Source organism: Nyctereutes procyonoides, unplaced genomic scaffold (genome assembly GCF_905146905.1).
Source record: "Nyctereutes procyonoides isolate TBG_1078 unplaced genomic scaffold, NYPRO_anot_genome, whole genome shotgun sequence".
Classification (NCBI taxonomy): Eukaryota; Metazoa; Chordata; class Mammalia; order Carnivora; family Canidae; genus Nyctereutes; species Nyctereutes procyonoides.
The window spans coordinates 9,606,619-9,622,106 of NW_026575126.1; the positions used below are offsets into that span (position 1 = coordinate 9,606,619).

Genomic DNA, 15,488 nt, shown 5'->3' on the forward strand with positions numbered 1-15,488 from the left:
TAATTTTAATTTCCTAGCAGCTCCTAAAGATATGGCAAACAGAAAGTATAAGATGGCACAGCTGCCATGTTCACTTTGCATGCAAAATGGAAACTAATTCTAGAAAAACAATACCCATTTTTTATTAATGCCTTATCATCAGCACACATTATATGGTTGTATATATTTATATATATATACACAAACACACACAACACATTTACACACACACACACACATTATGAACTGATCTTTAAACTGAGGTAAAAAACAAAATTGATAGTCTTCACTTTGAAAAAAAAAAGCACTGTAATATAATGTCAAATCAGATGGCAAATCTTATTTAGAATTGATTTAACACAGAATTTTGAACAATTCTTTTTGATTGTTGAAATTAGAACTCAGAGGCAATGTATTTATTTTAATTCCCTATGCTGATTCTAAATATGCAATGAATCCACCTAGATAATACCGATCTAAAAATGATTAAAAATAAATGAGACTTTCACAGGAAGAAAACTTTCCATGATATTTCATTACACATTACTTGGGAAAACCCAAAATCTATGTTCATATTGAATGGTCCTTTAAGATTTCAGACTATTTCTTACTTTATTATCTCATTAATTCTTCTAATTATCCTGTGCGATAAATATGAGACAGGTGGATTTTAAAAAGTGATTTCTGAAACAGTCTGCAAAAAATGACATTGTGAAGTCAGATCAGGTAAATGTTTACTTATAAGACTGTGCAGTTGATTCGGGCACCTGGGTGGCTCAGTCGATTGAAATTGGGCTCTTGGTTTCTGCTCTGGTCCTGATCTCAGGATTGGGAGGTCAAGCCCCGCATCTGGCTCTGCACTGAGTGGGGAGTCTGCTTGAGATTCTCTCTCTCCCTCTGCCCACCACACCAACCCCAGCTTGCATGCCTGCTTTGCTTTCTCTCTCTATGTGAATAAATAAAATCTTAAAAACAACAACCACAACAAAACAACTGTGTAGCTCATCAGCAAAACTCAAATGACGTAAGTAGCAGGTGGGACCAGCACTTTCCTTTTTATTTGTACCATCCTTCATTTCCCTTCCACACCCTCTTTCTCTTTCTTAGTGCAATCCTCAGAAGGAGGTGGCTCCTCCTTTTCAGGTAATTTTTAAGTAATATTTAAAGAATATTTGAACAACTGCAGGTGCTAGATGGAAGAAAGGTACATAACATTACAGATTCATTCTTCCTTCAGATGTGTACACTAAAAAAATTCTTGAGGATTTTTTTTTTTTTGTAAAACAAATGCATTCTTACACACTCCAAATCATCTTCTTCGGTAAATGAATACTGATACAAACTTGATAAAGGATAAACTCTGAAGTGCTTCTAGATAGTCAAGTAGCAGATTTGTTTAAACTGAGGTACATATTTCCTTGGGATTTCTTGTACTGAATGGAAAATGTAACCAATCTAAGAAGTGACAGTCTAATTTAACCCAAGGCTTACATTCCAGGATGCACGATTTCCATGAACTTCCTCTAAATAAATAAAATACCTTTGCCAATTCCAGAAATCGTTTTCCTTGTACTAGAAGTGTGACCTCTTGTGTCTGTTGACAAGAGGGATTACACAATAGAGAGAACAAACTCTACCACAATAATTATGTGGGATTTCCTCAAAAATATGCATTCCGTAAGATGACAAATTCCTTTAACATATAGGAAGAGATAAATAAAAGAAGAAACCATAATAAAAAACTTATAAAAACTTCCTTTAAGCTAATATTCTATTTTTATTTTTTTAAAGATTTTATTTATTTACTTGACAGAGAGAGAAAGGGCACAAGCAGGGGAGCAGCAGAGGGAGAGGGAGAAGCAGGAGGGAGCCCTAAGGGGGACTTGATCCCAGGACCCTGAGACCATGACCTGAGCCAAAGGCAGACACTCAACAGCCTAACTGACTAAGAAGCCCAGGTGCCCTAATATTCTATTTTTAAAAGGAGAAGGAAGAAAGGACTTGAATCATTTAAGTGTTGCTGGTCACATTTCTATTACAGAAATTACTAATGGTCATTTTGTTAAAATTTTAAAACTGCAGTTGCTTTTCGTAGGACATAGTTTAGATAGTACATCTGACTGTGTTAACTGATGACACATGACACACACACGCACACGTTTTGTGTGCTTTGCATCTGTTCTGATGACGTTTGGTTTGCCCATTTTCACGAGCATCCTCTTTATTACTCAACACAAACTGCTGTGGAAAGAATCACATGTCCTCAGTGCTTATCCTGCAGCCTGGACAGAACCATGAGAGCAGGATTGTTTTAATTAGTATTTCTTCCATATTCTGAACCCATAGACCATTTCTTCTTGGTACCTCTTAGATAGCTACCGTGTCACTGTTCCCTCCACATTTACCAGTGTCACATTGCTCTCTAGTTTATTACAATATCCTTCCAGTTGAATTTTACAAGCATATATATGGTTATTAGATAATGATGAAAAACTGTTTTTTTTTAAGCATAGAGTATGTCTCCCTGAGTGCAGGCACTGAGATTTCATTATTTCTTATAAAGAGCTTGGGATGTTGCTCCTATTAGGCATGTCCCAAACTATGAAAGATTTTTATGCATGCGTACAAGCTGTCAGTTACAGCCTTCCTGACCTTTCCTACCCTCGCCTGGGTCAACTGTTTTCCTCCTCCCCACTTGAACTCCACCCAACTTCCCAAAACACAGCAACACTTAATAAGTTTGTATGAGAGTAGAGAAGAGAGTCTATCTTCCCCCCTACACACCCACACCCGCATCGTACCGCACCCTCCCCCTAGTTCTCGCTTCTCACCACTTCCAGCTCAGATTACTTCAGCTCAGGCAATGTTATGTTTCGTGTGTATAGAAAGATTCTTTCAACTCTTCCAACCTTCCTTCCCTTTATAAAACTTTCCTAATTACCCAGGGGAGATGGGATGTCTCACTTTCCAGATTTATAACTGTGCCCCAGAGAGTAACACCAACACCGTGCTGAGAAGCATAAGACAGAGCAACAATAATATATGCTTGGAAGACTAAAATAACTTCAATTTGGGGAAAATCTCATCAACAATTTCAAAAGCCTTTAAACGTACCCCTAAATTTCTACACAAACACTTCTCCGTCTTGTGTCTTAAAATAGCCTTGTATAAGTGCGTAAATAAATTCTTCTTAGCACCTCAGTAGTTGTTGAAAATAATAACTACATTCCTGTGAAAATGATACTGTTTTTACCAATTTGGTTTAAAAGCCTATAATACACTAATTACGTCAGGTGGCATTTTTGGTAATCTAGAGAAGGTTGAGATCCCTAGGGTTTGAATCCTAGCTTTGTCACAATAGTCTTGGGACACTGGGAAACTCAAGCTTTCAGAGTCCTGCTTCTCTCACATCAAAAAGCTATGATGTGGAGCTCAACAGAACTAGCGATAACCAGTCTAAATGGTGTTTGTAAATAAAAGACAGTATCTGTACTTTTTATCCCAAAAGCTTATTAAGAAAATTAAAATATATTGGGTAGAAGTGACATAAACTATAGTGAATGGTACAAAGTACTACTGTTTGTATAAATTAGGTTGACCCTTGTTAATTTATTCTTATGCTACCTCGTGGGGTCATCGTTCTCATATGTCCAATTTGTCATGTAAGTCGGCTATGTAATACTTGCCAATGGCTCTTCTTTGTTAAGAGAATAAAGTCTATATCTTGACATCCCAACTCAGTTCCTACTGTCCCCTCAGCCAATATACCCTGTGAAATATATCCAGCATGCAATACCTGGGGCTCCTTCAAACACACTGCACACGTTAAACTCCTAGGCCTTGTTACTATTGATTCCTTTTGCCTGACTTTGTTACTTTGTCGATCTTAATCAATCCTTTTTATTCTTCACTTCTCAGCCTAAATATCACCCCCACTTGGAAAGGTCCCCCTGCAGTTGGTTACACATGTCAAATTTACCTGTATTTATACATTTTATACAATTGCATCAAGCCTTTCATGTAGTTCTGTAACTGTCCCCAGATGTCCTGGAAAACACGGCTGATTTCTTGTTTATTATTTTAATCCAAAGACATAGTAGTAGGCCTTATGGTCAAGCATAGTGAGAAAGAGTACAGGCTCTGGAGACAGACTTAGGCTCAAACCTTAGCTCTACCACATCTGTTGCATCACTTGTGATATTCACTTTGCCTTTCTAACACTCATTTTTTTATACATAAAGTGAGAATAATAATAGATGAAGGAGCTGTGCTAATTAATATCTTAGACTTAGTGCATGGTGGATATTAGCTACCTTGATGTGATGGTCATGATGATGATGATGATGATGAAAATAATAAATATTTGTTCAATAAAAAGATAATTAAATGAAATAAAGTCACTATTACTAAAACTTGTTTCTCTGGGACCAGGTTATTGAAATTCTAAATGACTTGTTCAAAACTAGCTCTTGGAACAGAGTACATTTAGTGGGGTCTGGTTATTACTATAGCATTTACTTGGCAGGTCTCTGAGGGAGCCAAATTTGATGGAGGTGGGGAAGATGATGGTAATGATACCAAAAAGAAACTAGATTTTATTTCTCAAGAAGTAGGCATCCTGGGGATCTCTGGGTGGCTCAGCGGTTTAGCACCTGCCTTTGGTCCAGGGCATGATCCTGGAGTCCTGGGATCAAGTCCCACATCAGGCTCCCTGCATGGAGCCTGCTTCTCCCTCTGCCTGTGTCTCTGCCTCCTCTCTCTCTCTCTCTCTCTCTCTCTCTCTGTGTCTGTGTCTCATTGATAAATAAAATCTTAAAAAAAAAAAAAGAAGTAGGCATCCTGGGTAACAAAAGTGCAGTCTGGTTATTATTGACCTAATATCAATTTTAAAGAACGGTACGAAAAGATGAAGAAAGCCAAGACTCTTCACACCAAATACATAACGTAGACTATTCGGCAGTTGAGAACACAATATTTTAATTCTAAAAAGCATATCAAATATGCTTATGGAGAAAAATGTCAAAAATCTATCAGTGGATTCAGAAAAGGTGACAAAGGTGAGAACCACTGTTTGGACAGTTTTAAAGGGGACATTATAAAAAAAAAAATAAAATAAAAATAAAAAATAAAGGGGACATTATAAACATCATATAGTGGATATAAAAACAAGTGAATTATAGCATTCTTTAAATAAGGGACTTAAAACGAACTTGAAAAGAAAAAAAAATGCTGTTATAAATAGTGTTCTGTGTGAGAAGAAATCACAGGCCAAAAGATCTTGAAGTATTTTTTTTTTTCAACAGAAAGTATTTTCTGCCCTTCAGCTGACTATTGACTTAGACAGCAGGGGAAACAAAAAAAAAAAAAAAAGTGCCCTGGATAATGGGAGATGTGTTCAAAAAAATCATTAAAAAGATGATTATAATCTATTTAGCTGCTGAAGGTCCAAATTGTGAAAAATTATTGATGTTAATGACGGTAATCATGACAGTTGAAAAGTATCTAAATAACAAAAAGGCAACACCATTTTTGAGCATTATGGTACAATTTGTAATGATTAGCGGAAAGGCACACTAATATGTTTGATGCAATATTCTGAAGGTCACTCGACGATCAACTTGCCATAATGCCATTAAATTAAATACACAATAAAAATCTAAGATTATTTATAGAAAGAATTTTGTAGCGCTTGTAGAATAGTGTATTACAAATCCCGGCTGTATGTACAAGCAGAAACGCCTGATCTAATGCACCATTAGGCAACTGTAGCTGTGCTCTACATTTTTTAAACATTAAACTAATTATGATGAGGTTTAGTCTTACTATGTACTGCATATTTAATCTTTTTTAAGAGCCTATCAAATTGAATCACGAGATACAACTTGTTTACGCTATAAGCGAACACATGCAATATTAACAATGTACAATATCCTGGCTTAATTAGAAAAAGTCCATGTTATCTTAAATACATTTAGGAGTATAAAACCACACAGTTCTAATTTGAACTTGTCATTTAATTATATTTTAAAACTAATTTATATGACTTGGAACTATTTTCTTTTTTTTTTTTCCTTCTTTCTCTCTCTGCTACACAGAATATTTTTCCATTGACCCAGTTAAAACTGAGATTCTACTAAAAATGAAAGAGAATAAGGACAGAGTGAGGCTTGAGGGAAGAGGAAGAGTGGCAGTGGAAACCACAGATAAGAAATCACAGAGACGTGATTGTCAGATAACGTTCTGTTTATCAAATCAGTGAGCTAAACTGAACCCTGCCAGGACCTTTTCTACTGTTCTTGCTCTGGACTGTAGCCTCAAGTTCTGTAAATGAGATCTACTTTTTCGGAAAAGAATATATTTTAAAAATCCGCCCCCTACCCCCAACGTATCATGCAGGTTTATAGGCAAAACCCTTGAATCTCTTAATATTGTCCTCAGATTTAGGAAGTCGTACTAAAGAAGGTCCCTGAAGGCAACATAGCAGTATAGCCTAGACCTGATGAATTCTCTGTTCTTTTGTTCCAGAAGGTACTGACTCTGCTCTCTGCAGCTCCGTTTTCCAGCTTCAGTTCAAGGACATTCTTTAATAGTTACACAAAAATAAGATATACACAGACTCCTCAAAAATCATAGAATATTAATGTTCAAGTGGAAAGTTCAAGCTTATTGTTGAGTTAATTAAGCTACTTGTTTTAAATCAAAACCCTGAAATCAGATAGTTTAATGCAAAACAATTTCTGGACAAGGAAAAAGCAATCACATCAGAATTTAATCTTACAAAACAATCCAAAAGAGGAAAACAATAAAGAGTGTTTACCTTCACAAATCGTGACACCATTTCCTGAAAATCCCATGTTACAGTAACAGGCTTCAACTCCGTTCCGTACTTCACATTTTGCATTCGGAAGGCAAGGTGTCTTGGTGCAATTTTGAGCGTAGGAACAATTTAGCAAAATGGAAAAGCCCACTAAGGAAAACAGAGAAATATATCTTTTCAAAAAAAAAAAAAAAGGAAAAAAGAAAAAAGAAAGAAAAAGTTCCCCTTCCCATTGTTGAGTTAGCCTACATAACACAAGAACCCTTCTTTCTTTCTAGATAAATGGATTATGAGAATTTCCCAAGGGAGTATTTAGCTAAATAACAGCACCAGAGCAAGTAGGCAAAAAGATTAGCACTTTCTTCAATCTGTGTTTATCAAATAAATCTCAACAAAGCTATAATGTAGTTAACAACCGAGCTCTAGAAAGAAAACAGCATTCCTAGATCACTGGCCTCTTCACTCTGAGGTGAGATATATTTAGAGGGAACTGCATGGTTATATGGCAATTTCCCTCCTCTGGGAATGATTCTGCGAAGAAATCAAGATGAATTGATTGGTGGGGTCTTTTCAAATTCAAATCTGTGTAATTTTAAGATGAGGAGCAACATACCATCACATCCAGGAGGACAAAATGCAATCGTTACTATTATTTTTTTCCGTATTCCAATGTTCTTTTTAAATTCTGCATTTCCCATCATAAAACGTAAGCTACATTTTCTTTCACTAGGGGAATTCAAGGTAAACTCAGTGTGTTGGTCAAAGACCCATCTTTGGGAAATGAACACCGACACGGATGCGACCAACACAATGAAGCAGAAGGGAGAACCCGACTGAGTTTCAGAGTCATTGGAAACGAAGCTGGACTGTTAGGAAAAGACAAGGAAAAGCGTGGGCCGATCCTTTTTTACTGTTGTCCCGGGTCTTCTCGAGGAAGGACAGCCTGGAATCCTGCAAGTTACTGGTTCGCAAAACACTCATGACACATAAACTGTCCCCATCTGGTCACCAGACATTGCTAACCCTTCCATTGGGGATCCCGGAGTCACACAGGGCTGCGTAGACTGTCGAAACCAGAATTAATTCAGCTTCACAGAAGGGATTTATCCTTCTGCACAGCATCATCAAAAAGGTACCCAAAAGGCACCCCGTCTGGGCTGGCCGTCCCCTTAGAATGCCAGGAAACCTCCTGCAAGTGTCACTGGTTTGGGTTTCCCAGATTTCTTGAAGGGAGATCAGAAAACAAACAAACAAACAAACAAACAAACAAAGTCCACGTCTGAGATTTTGGGGACTTTGGGGGCTTTGGGGACTTTGGGGACTCCTGGGACTTTGGGGACTCTGGGGACTCCCAGAACTCTGGGGACTCTGGGGACTCCAGGGACTTTGGGGATCTGGGGACTCCAGGGACTCCGGGACTCCGGGGACATTGGGGACTTTGGGGACTTTGCGGACTCCGGGTACTCCGGGGACTTTGGGGATTCTGCAGACTCTGGGGACTCCAGGACTCCGGGGACTCTGGGGACTCCAGGACTCCGGGGACTCAGGGGACTCTGGGGACTCTGGGGACTCTGGGGACTCCGGGAACTTTGGGGATCTGGGGACTCCAGGGACTCCGGGACTCTGGGGATGTTGGGGACTCTGGGACTCCGGGGACTCAGGGGACTCTGGGGACTTTGGGGACTCCGGGGACTCCGGGGACTTTGGGGATTCTGCAGACTCTGGGGACTCCAGGACTCCGGGGACTCCGGGGACATTGGGGACTCCGGGGACTTTGGGGATTCTGCAGACTCTGGGGACTCCGGGGACTCTGGGGACTCCGAGGACTCTGGGGACTCTGCAGACTCTGGGGACTCCAGGACTCCGGGGACTCCGGGGACATTGGGGACTCTGGGGACTTTGGGGATTCTGCGGACTCTGGGGACTCTGGGGACTCCAGGGACTCTGGGGACTCTGGGGACTCCGAGGACTCTGGGGACTCCGGAGACTCTGGGGACTTTGGGGACTCCCGGGACTCCGGGGACGTTGGGGACTCCGGGACTCCGGACTCCAGTCCCTGGCCCTGAATGCCGAGCTGCAGCGCCGCAGTCCCGGGGGCACCAGGTCCTGGAGCCCACGAGCAGAGCCCACCTGGAGCCCACCTGGAGCCCACCTGGAGCCCACCTGGCCGCCCCCCCCCCCCGCCCCGAAGAGCGCGGCCCGCGGGGACTCACCTAGGAGCGGGAGGAGTGTCATTGGCGGGGCCGCGGGGCTGCGGTGGCGCGAGTGCGGCGGCGGCGGCGGCGGCCTGGGCCCGACGGGCAGGCGGCCCGGCCCCGCTCGTCCCGGTGACGCCGCTTCCTCCGGACCCTTCCGGCCTCCGCCGCGGGGGCGCGGGCAGGGCCGTCGGGTCACGCCCGCCGCGGCCGTCGCGGACCCCGGTGGGGGGGGGGAGGGGGAGGGAAGCCTCGACCTGGCGGCGGGCGCGCTCCGCAGGCCCCCGGGGCCCCACACCTGCGCGTCCGGGGGCGTCCGGGGGCGTCCGGGGGCGTCCGGGGGCCCCACTCCAGCACTCCGCGCTCCTTTACTTGCCGACGCATTTCAGGGGCCCCCGGGGGCCCCCGAGGCGCTGCGCCCGGGCTCCCAGCAGAGGGCGGGGCCTCACCTTGCGGGACCTCGGGCTTTGGGAGCGCGCCTGGGGGTGCGGGCTGGTCGGTGCTCCACGGGACCGAGTGAGAAACAAAGCTACAAGAAAGCCAAGTTTCAGAAGTGCACGCCTTTGTCCACACTCATCAAATCGGTGCATTTTATGGCGTGTAAATAAAGTCAGTGAAGTTGACTTACAGAAGAGGAATGACTGATGTCTGTGCCATCAAGACAAGTTCTTTTCCCTGCAAACAGCTGGGCACAGCTTTTTTTTTTTTAATGTTTCGTGGGCATTCTGTTTAATTCAGCAAACACCTACTGAGAATCTACTTTGCAGAGAGGCTGCACTCGAGAAGGCCAACAAGCCATGGCCCTCAGTGGGGCAATGAGCGAGTCTGGTCCCAAGAACCCAAGTCCCAGTGATAGAACACTGAGCTCAAACCCATCTGTTTTGCCCCGAGCCAGTGCTCTCAGCCATGCTATGCTCAGAAGGGTGTCAAAAGTGAAGACTCACCAGTTACCCAGCTATTCCTCTTCAGGGAGTCCTAAAGGGGATTTAAATACCCTAAATGCCATGAAAAATAAGTTTGGGATTTCATTCTGTTGTTAATTCGTTTTCTTTTAAAGATTACTTAAAAAAAAATTTAGACAGTGATTCAGTGAAAAAACCTCTGGCAGCAGTCTGAATGAAGGATATTAAGGAGACATCAAAGGCAGGGAAGCCAGAATAGTTCAGGAAATAGACTACACATGTTTGAACAAAGGTAGGGGTACTTGCAAAAAAAAAAGGGGGGGGGCAGAGTCCAAGAAAGGATTAAAGACAAATTGATGTCTGATTGACTTGCTCAGGTTGAGGGCTATGTTTGAGACAGGATGTGTAAAGGTTTTCAAGTTGTATGAGTAGAGGAAGGTTGGGGCCATTCACAAAAAAAAAAAAAAAAATAGGAAAGCTAGGCTTTGAAGAGAATAAAGTAATGGGCTCAGTCTTATAATATAAAATTCGAGGTGTTCCAATGACCTGATTCCATTTATGAAGCTGGTTTTCCCATAGTCATGGCACCTATTCATTGTATGGAGGAGTCACTGAACAGACTCAGCATTCAAAAGGCATAACTATAAAAATAATAAAAATACATCATTTTCTGAGACAGATTATAAGTTGAAACACAGTCTTTACTTTGAAATCATTACCTTAAAATAGTTTACATCATATATCAGCCACACATGCTTATTCTTTAAGCTTAGGATGTTAGAAGATAGGCAATTTAAAAAAATATATATGTTATTCTTCTTAAAACACTGTTCTGAGATTAACAAAAGTGAGTTAAAATTCAATTAAAAAGTATTTTCCAAACTTTCCTTTTGCTTGTGTACTTTTATAAAAAGCAAAGTTTTTTTTTCACCTATTTCTATCAAGAAAATACAGGAGAGCATGAGGGTAAGCACAAAATGTTTAATGATATAGTTGAAGATTGTTCTTTGTAAAAAATCAAAATTACTTCAGAACTTATTCTAAATAGTCTGTTTTCTTAGAGGATAGATATAATTGGGTAATTTCGACCCATTATCTTTACATTAGGAAAAAAAACACACTTATAATTTTCAACCCAAATATTTTAATTGTGAGAGAAAAGCATATTTTAAAGAAGGATTCTGGAGGAAACGTAGACTTTAAGTTAAAAATGTTATCAATCACCTTCACTTGGATACTACTGAGCCATATCTGACTTTTAAAAATGTAACAATCACTTAGAACTTGATTTTGGCCTAAATATAACACATGGAAGTCAAGTCATTTTGAGCTGCCTACCGATTGGTCTTAAAACATTAATTAGTATGAACCCTCATTCATCATTAGCTCCATCTTGGGTTTGTCCATAAGGTGCCAAATTAAATGGAATTTCCTTGAAAGGTCCTTGGTCAAGTTAAAGTTTGCAATGAAAAGTATTCACTAGGGGCACCCAGATGGCTCATGGGTTGAGCATCTGCCTTTGGCTCAGGTCATGATCCTCAGGTCCTGGGATCAAGTCCTGCCTTGAGCTCCCTGCAGGGAGCCTGCTTCTCCCTCTTCCTGTGTCTCTGCCTCTCTTTTTGTGTCTCTCAGGAATGAATGAAGAAATGAAATCTTAAAACAAAAAAAGTATTCACTAAGACCTGGGTTTAACTCTAACTTCTATCATCAGTGGATTCCTTAACCTCTCTGGGGAAGAGCTCACCCATTAGAACATGAAATAACTGTGCAGGCCACATTAGATCACAGTTGCTAAGATCATTCATATATATGTGAGAACTGTCAGGCATTCCCTACTTTTTAATACCCAGCACATCAAAATATAGAAAATAAGTGCACAACTGAAATAAAGGTCTTCTCCAAGGATGTATTTATGATGCTCACAGAGCCTGGCACAAAGAACGTGTGCTGCTCCTGGACCTCCTTCATGAGGTCTCTGTGAGATTTCCTAATCCCTTCCCTGAGTGTTAATAGTGTATTGGGATTAAGTGTTTGACCAGCTCTGTGACCATATGCCAAATATCGTCTTTAAATGTCATTTGACTTTCTCAACTTAAGGAGACTTTGTCGCCATTTTGTTATTTTAGGTAGTCTCCCATTCTTTCGTATCATCTCTGTTCCCATAGGCTTCTCAATAGGATCACAATGTACCAAGCAGATTGCCCCCATTTGCCCACCTCCGGTTGCTTTTTTAGTCCCAGCATTAACAACATATGCTTGACAAAAAAGAATTGTAGAAAGGTGAAAAGCAGAAAATTGAGTTATGTGTAAGGATGGGAAGAGTAATCCAATGGCAACATTTGCAATATTGAAACCAAGAAAAGCTTTATCAAAATGAGACATCAGCTTCCACTGAATGGATAAGGATTGAGTTTCCACAAGGTGGACTTCTCTGATAAGGTTTCTTAGCCTCCTATCTTAGAAGTTGAAGGTAAGAAATGTAGTTTTGCTATTTTTTTTTCCTTCCCTCCATGACTCCTCAGAGGGTAATTTGAGAATGATAGGCATACGTGCTCATTAAATGAATGAATAAATTCATAAATGTCTAGAACAATGCACAGTAAAATTTATCACAAATGGAAATCTTTATTTTTGGAGATCAGGTAGAAATTGTTTACCTCAAAAGATTTCCAGGTATATTTCATGTTATTGCAATATAATCTAAATATCTTGAATTTATATTTAAAGAAATGCCAGGAAAACCCTTAGTTATTTGTAATTAATGGTTCTCAAACAGTAGGGAACTCTGGCTTTTTGTTTCCTATTCATCTGATAATATTAAGTATTTGGTATGGCGATGCTATAATTTTCAAACTTAGCTATCTGGAAACCTGTGTCTTTCTAATATGTACTGAGTCTATTTATTGTCTGTCAGCATTTTATATCAAATAATAATTTTAATGGTTTATTTTATTATTTTTGTTTTTGCTTTTGAGTTTTTTTAAAATTTTAATGGTTTAATGTGCATTTCCATGTAGGCATTTTTAATAACTTAACCCCGTAATTAGAAAACACAAGTTAGAGTTTAAAAGAACGATTTAAAAATTGAGTTTCTAAAGCTATGAATAGCAACGCTTGACTGGCTTTATGCTACTAATTTTTTTAGTGGAAGAGGATGCAAAGAGCATCTGGTAATTTTCAACGTTGACTAGAAGGGAGGAGATCTCAGCCTGGTCATTCAATTGTTTTGTGACCTTCAGAGAACTTACTAAATCCTTCAATTATTCTGTTTAATATTTGCAAATGTCCCTGGTTTTTTTATGATTCTTTCTCTCCTATAATTCCTATTCCTAAGATTTATAAATTTATAAATTACCTCCAACACTTTGGAACTGATATTTTTAAGCAAGGCATCGATACATTAAAAAAAAGAAAGCATGTGTATTATACTAATTGTTTGCCTTATAACTGACCTCTAAATATTTTATTAATAAATTTTCCTTTGGACCTTTTCCATGTTACACAAATATTAAACTGACACTATATTTTTTTAAAAAGGGTGGCACTTCTAAAGTAGAAACCATGCTAAAATCGTCTTCTATTTAACATTGCTACACTTTTTAGCTATGCTTTTAACATGTTGTAGTATTGATTTAATCATAGTTGATCGCTCTTCTTCACTGAGTTGTTCAAATTAATATCCTAAGAAGTTACAGAATCCATCAGGATGTGTAAGTGATTTAAATTATTTCTTTAGGCATGTAATGTATCATACTTCACATACTTTATGTTCTTCAATCACTAGTTTATTATGCCTTTTTACAATTCTCCACAATGGCTCAAATTTTTTTTAGGAAAATTAAATATTGTAATTATGTACTGTCAGCATATTTTAGCTGCTTGTTATTCATGATCATCCATTATTATTAATACGCATATTGAAGATACAAGTCTCTTGTTCAAATCTCCGGGGAACATCATTATTAACTTCCTACCACTTTGAGAATTATCTTTTTATTCTTACTCTTTACTTTCTACTTTGTCACAAATCTTTAATCTCAGACAAGATTTAATTTTCTTATTATAATCTGTTTTATTAATAGCCTTCTATGAGAAAGGATTGGCTTAAAAATAGAGAGCTATTTCAAACTCTAAATAAAATTCACTAGCTTATAATTATTTGAATTTATGTCATTTTTAGAACTTTTTTATTAAAGGTGCAGAGCAGGTCATGAGTTTTCACCATTTTTTCTGTCTATAACCATAAGTGAATATGAATAATACTATCTTCAACCAATTGCTAATATAATTTTGCCTAAACAAAAATAATTAGGCAAATTTAAAGGTAATCATTTATTCCCCTTAGAGTCATGATGACAAAAAGGTATCATTGATACACCACTCATGAATTAACATTAACAAGAGCTAAGAAATAGTGTTTGGTTCTTATATGTATCTAGAAAATTATTCACAAACCAGTTGCACTAAATTCTCTTCCCAAATTCTTTACTTTTCTAAAGACTTTATTGTTTTAAGTAATCTCTACATCCAATCTGGAACTCAAACTTGCAACCCTAAGATCAAAAATTGCAAGATTTATGGACTGAGCCAGCCAGATGCCCCCAAATACGTAAATAGTTGTTAATTTTCTAAATTTAATTAAACCAAATACTACCACTACTCTTTCTCATAACATAATTAGGTTTTTGAATTGATAATAAAAATAGATTTCTTTGTCATATGAAATTTCATAGACACAGCTGTTTTACCCAGTGACTTACAAGAAAATGATGAAAATCTAGAATGATGGTTTTGGTGGTAATTCTAAACATATTTCTTTTTTTAAGATTATTTATTTATTTGAGAGAGAGAGAAGAGAGAGAGAGAGAGCATGAGCAGGAGGAGGGACAGAAGGAGAGAGAGAAGAAGACTTCTGGCTGAGCAAGAAACCCTGGGCTCCATCTCAGGATTCTGGGATCATGACCTGAGCTGAAGGCTGAAGCTTAACCTACTCAGCCACCCAGGTGCCCTAAACATTCCTTTCTATGAATTAACTTCTGGTGGGACACCTGAGTGGCTCAGCATTTGAGTGTCTGCATTTGGCTTAGGGCATGATCCTGGGGTCCTGGGATCGAGTCCCACATCGGGCTCCCTGAATGGAACCTGCTTCTCCACCTGCCTGTGTCTCTGCCTCTCTCTGTGTCTCTCATGAATGAATAAATAAAATCTAAAAAAAAAAAAAAATTCTGGAGAGGGAAAAAATTATCTGAAATAATGTCTTTTGAAAGTGAATCTTGTTTGTGAAATAACAAAGTTAGCTAAGGCATGAAGAATAATGATATGCAGAAAATTTTCACATTATCTTATTTTTGTGACAAAGGTAGTTACTGAGCCCAGAACACTGGATAAATGAAGAAGGGTGTTTTTCATTAGGAGATATTCAGGTTATCTATAAGTAACTTTCCTTATATAAATATATATATATTTACAATGAAAAGTGTAAATGAAAAGAATTTTAAAGTATAATTGTAATAACATTGTTTAGGTGTGAAATTGCTTGGCTGTGAAAGATAGAAGTTGCGGTCAAATTATTATCAACATAATTGACCCTTTAAT

At 39.1% G+C, this 15,488-nt stretch overlaps 1 protein-coding gene across 1 annotated transcript in view; it reads right to left on the reverse strand.

Moving 5' to 3' along the window:
• ADGRL4 (adhesion G protein-coupled receptor L4) overlaps positions 1 to 9,086 on the reverse strand; it is a 109,219-nt gene extending 100,133 nt beyond the window's left edge. The window contains exons 1-2 of the mRNA XM_055341368.1: positions 9,010 to 9,086; positions 6,797 to 6,946 (exon numbers count right to left, since the gene is read on the reverse strand). Coding sequence (XP_055197343.1) covers positions 6,797 to 6,946; positions 9,010 to 9,031 — 172 coding nt within the window. The 5' untranslated portion in view covers positions 9,032 to 9,086. The remainder of the gene's footprint in view (positions 1 to 6,796; positions 6,947 to 9,009) is intronic.
• Between the last annotated feature and the right edge of the window lie 6,402 nt (positions 9,087 to 15,488).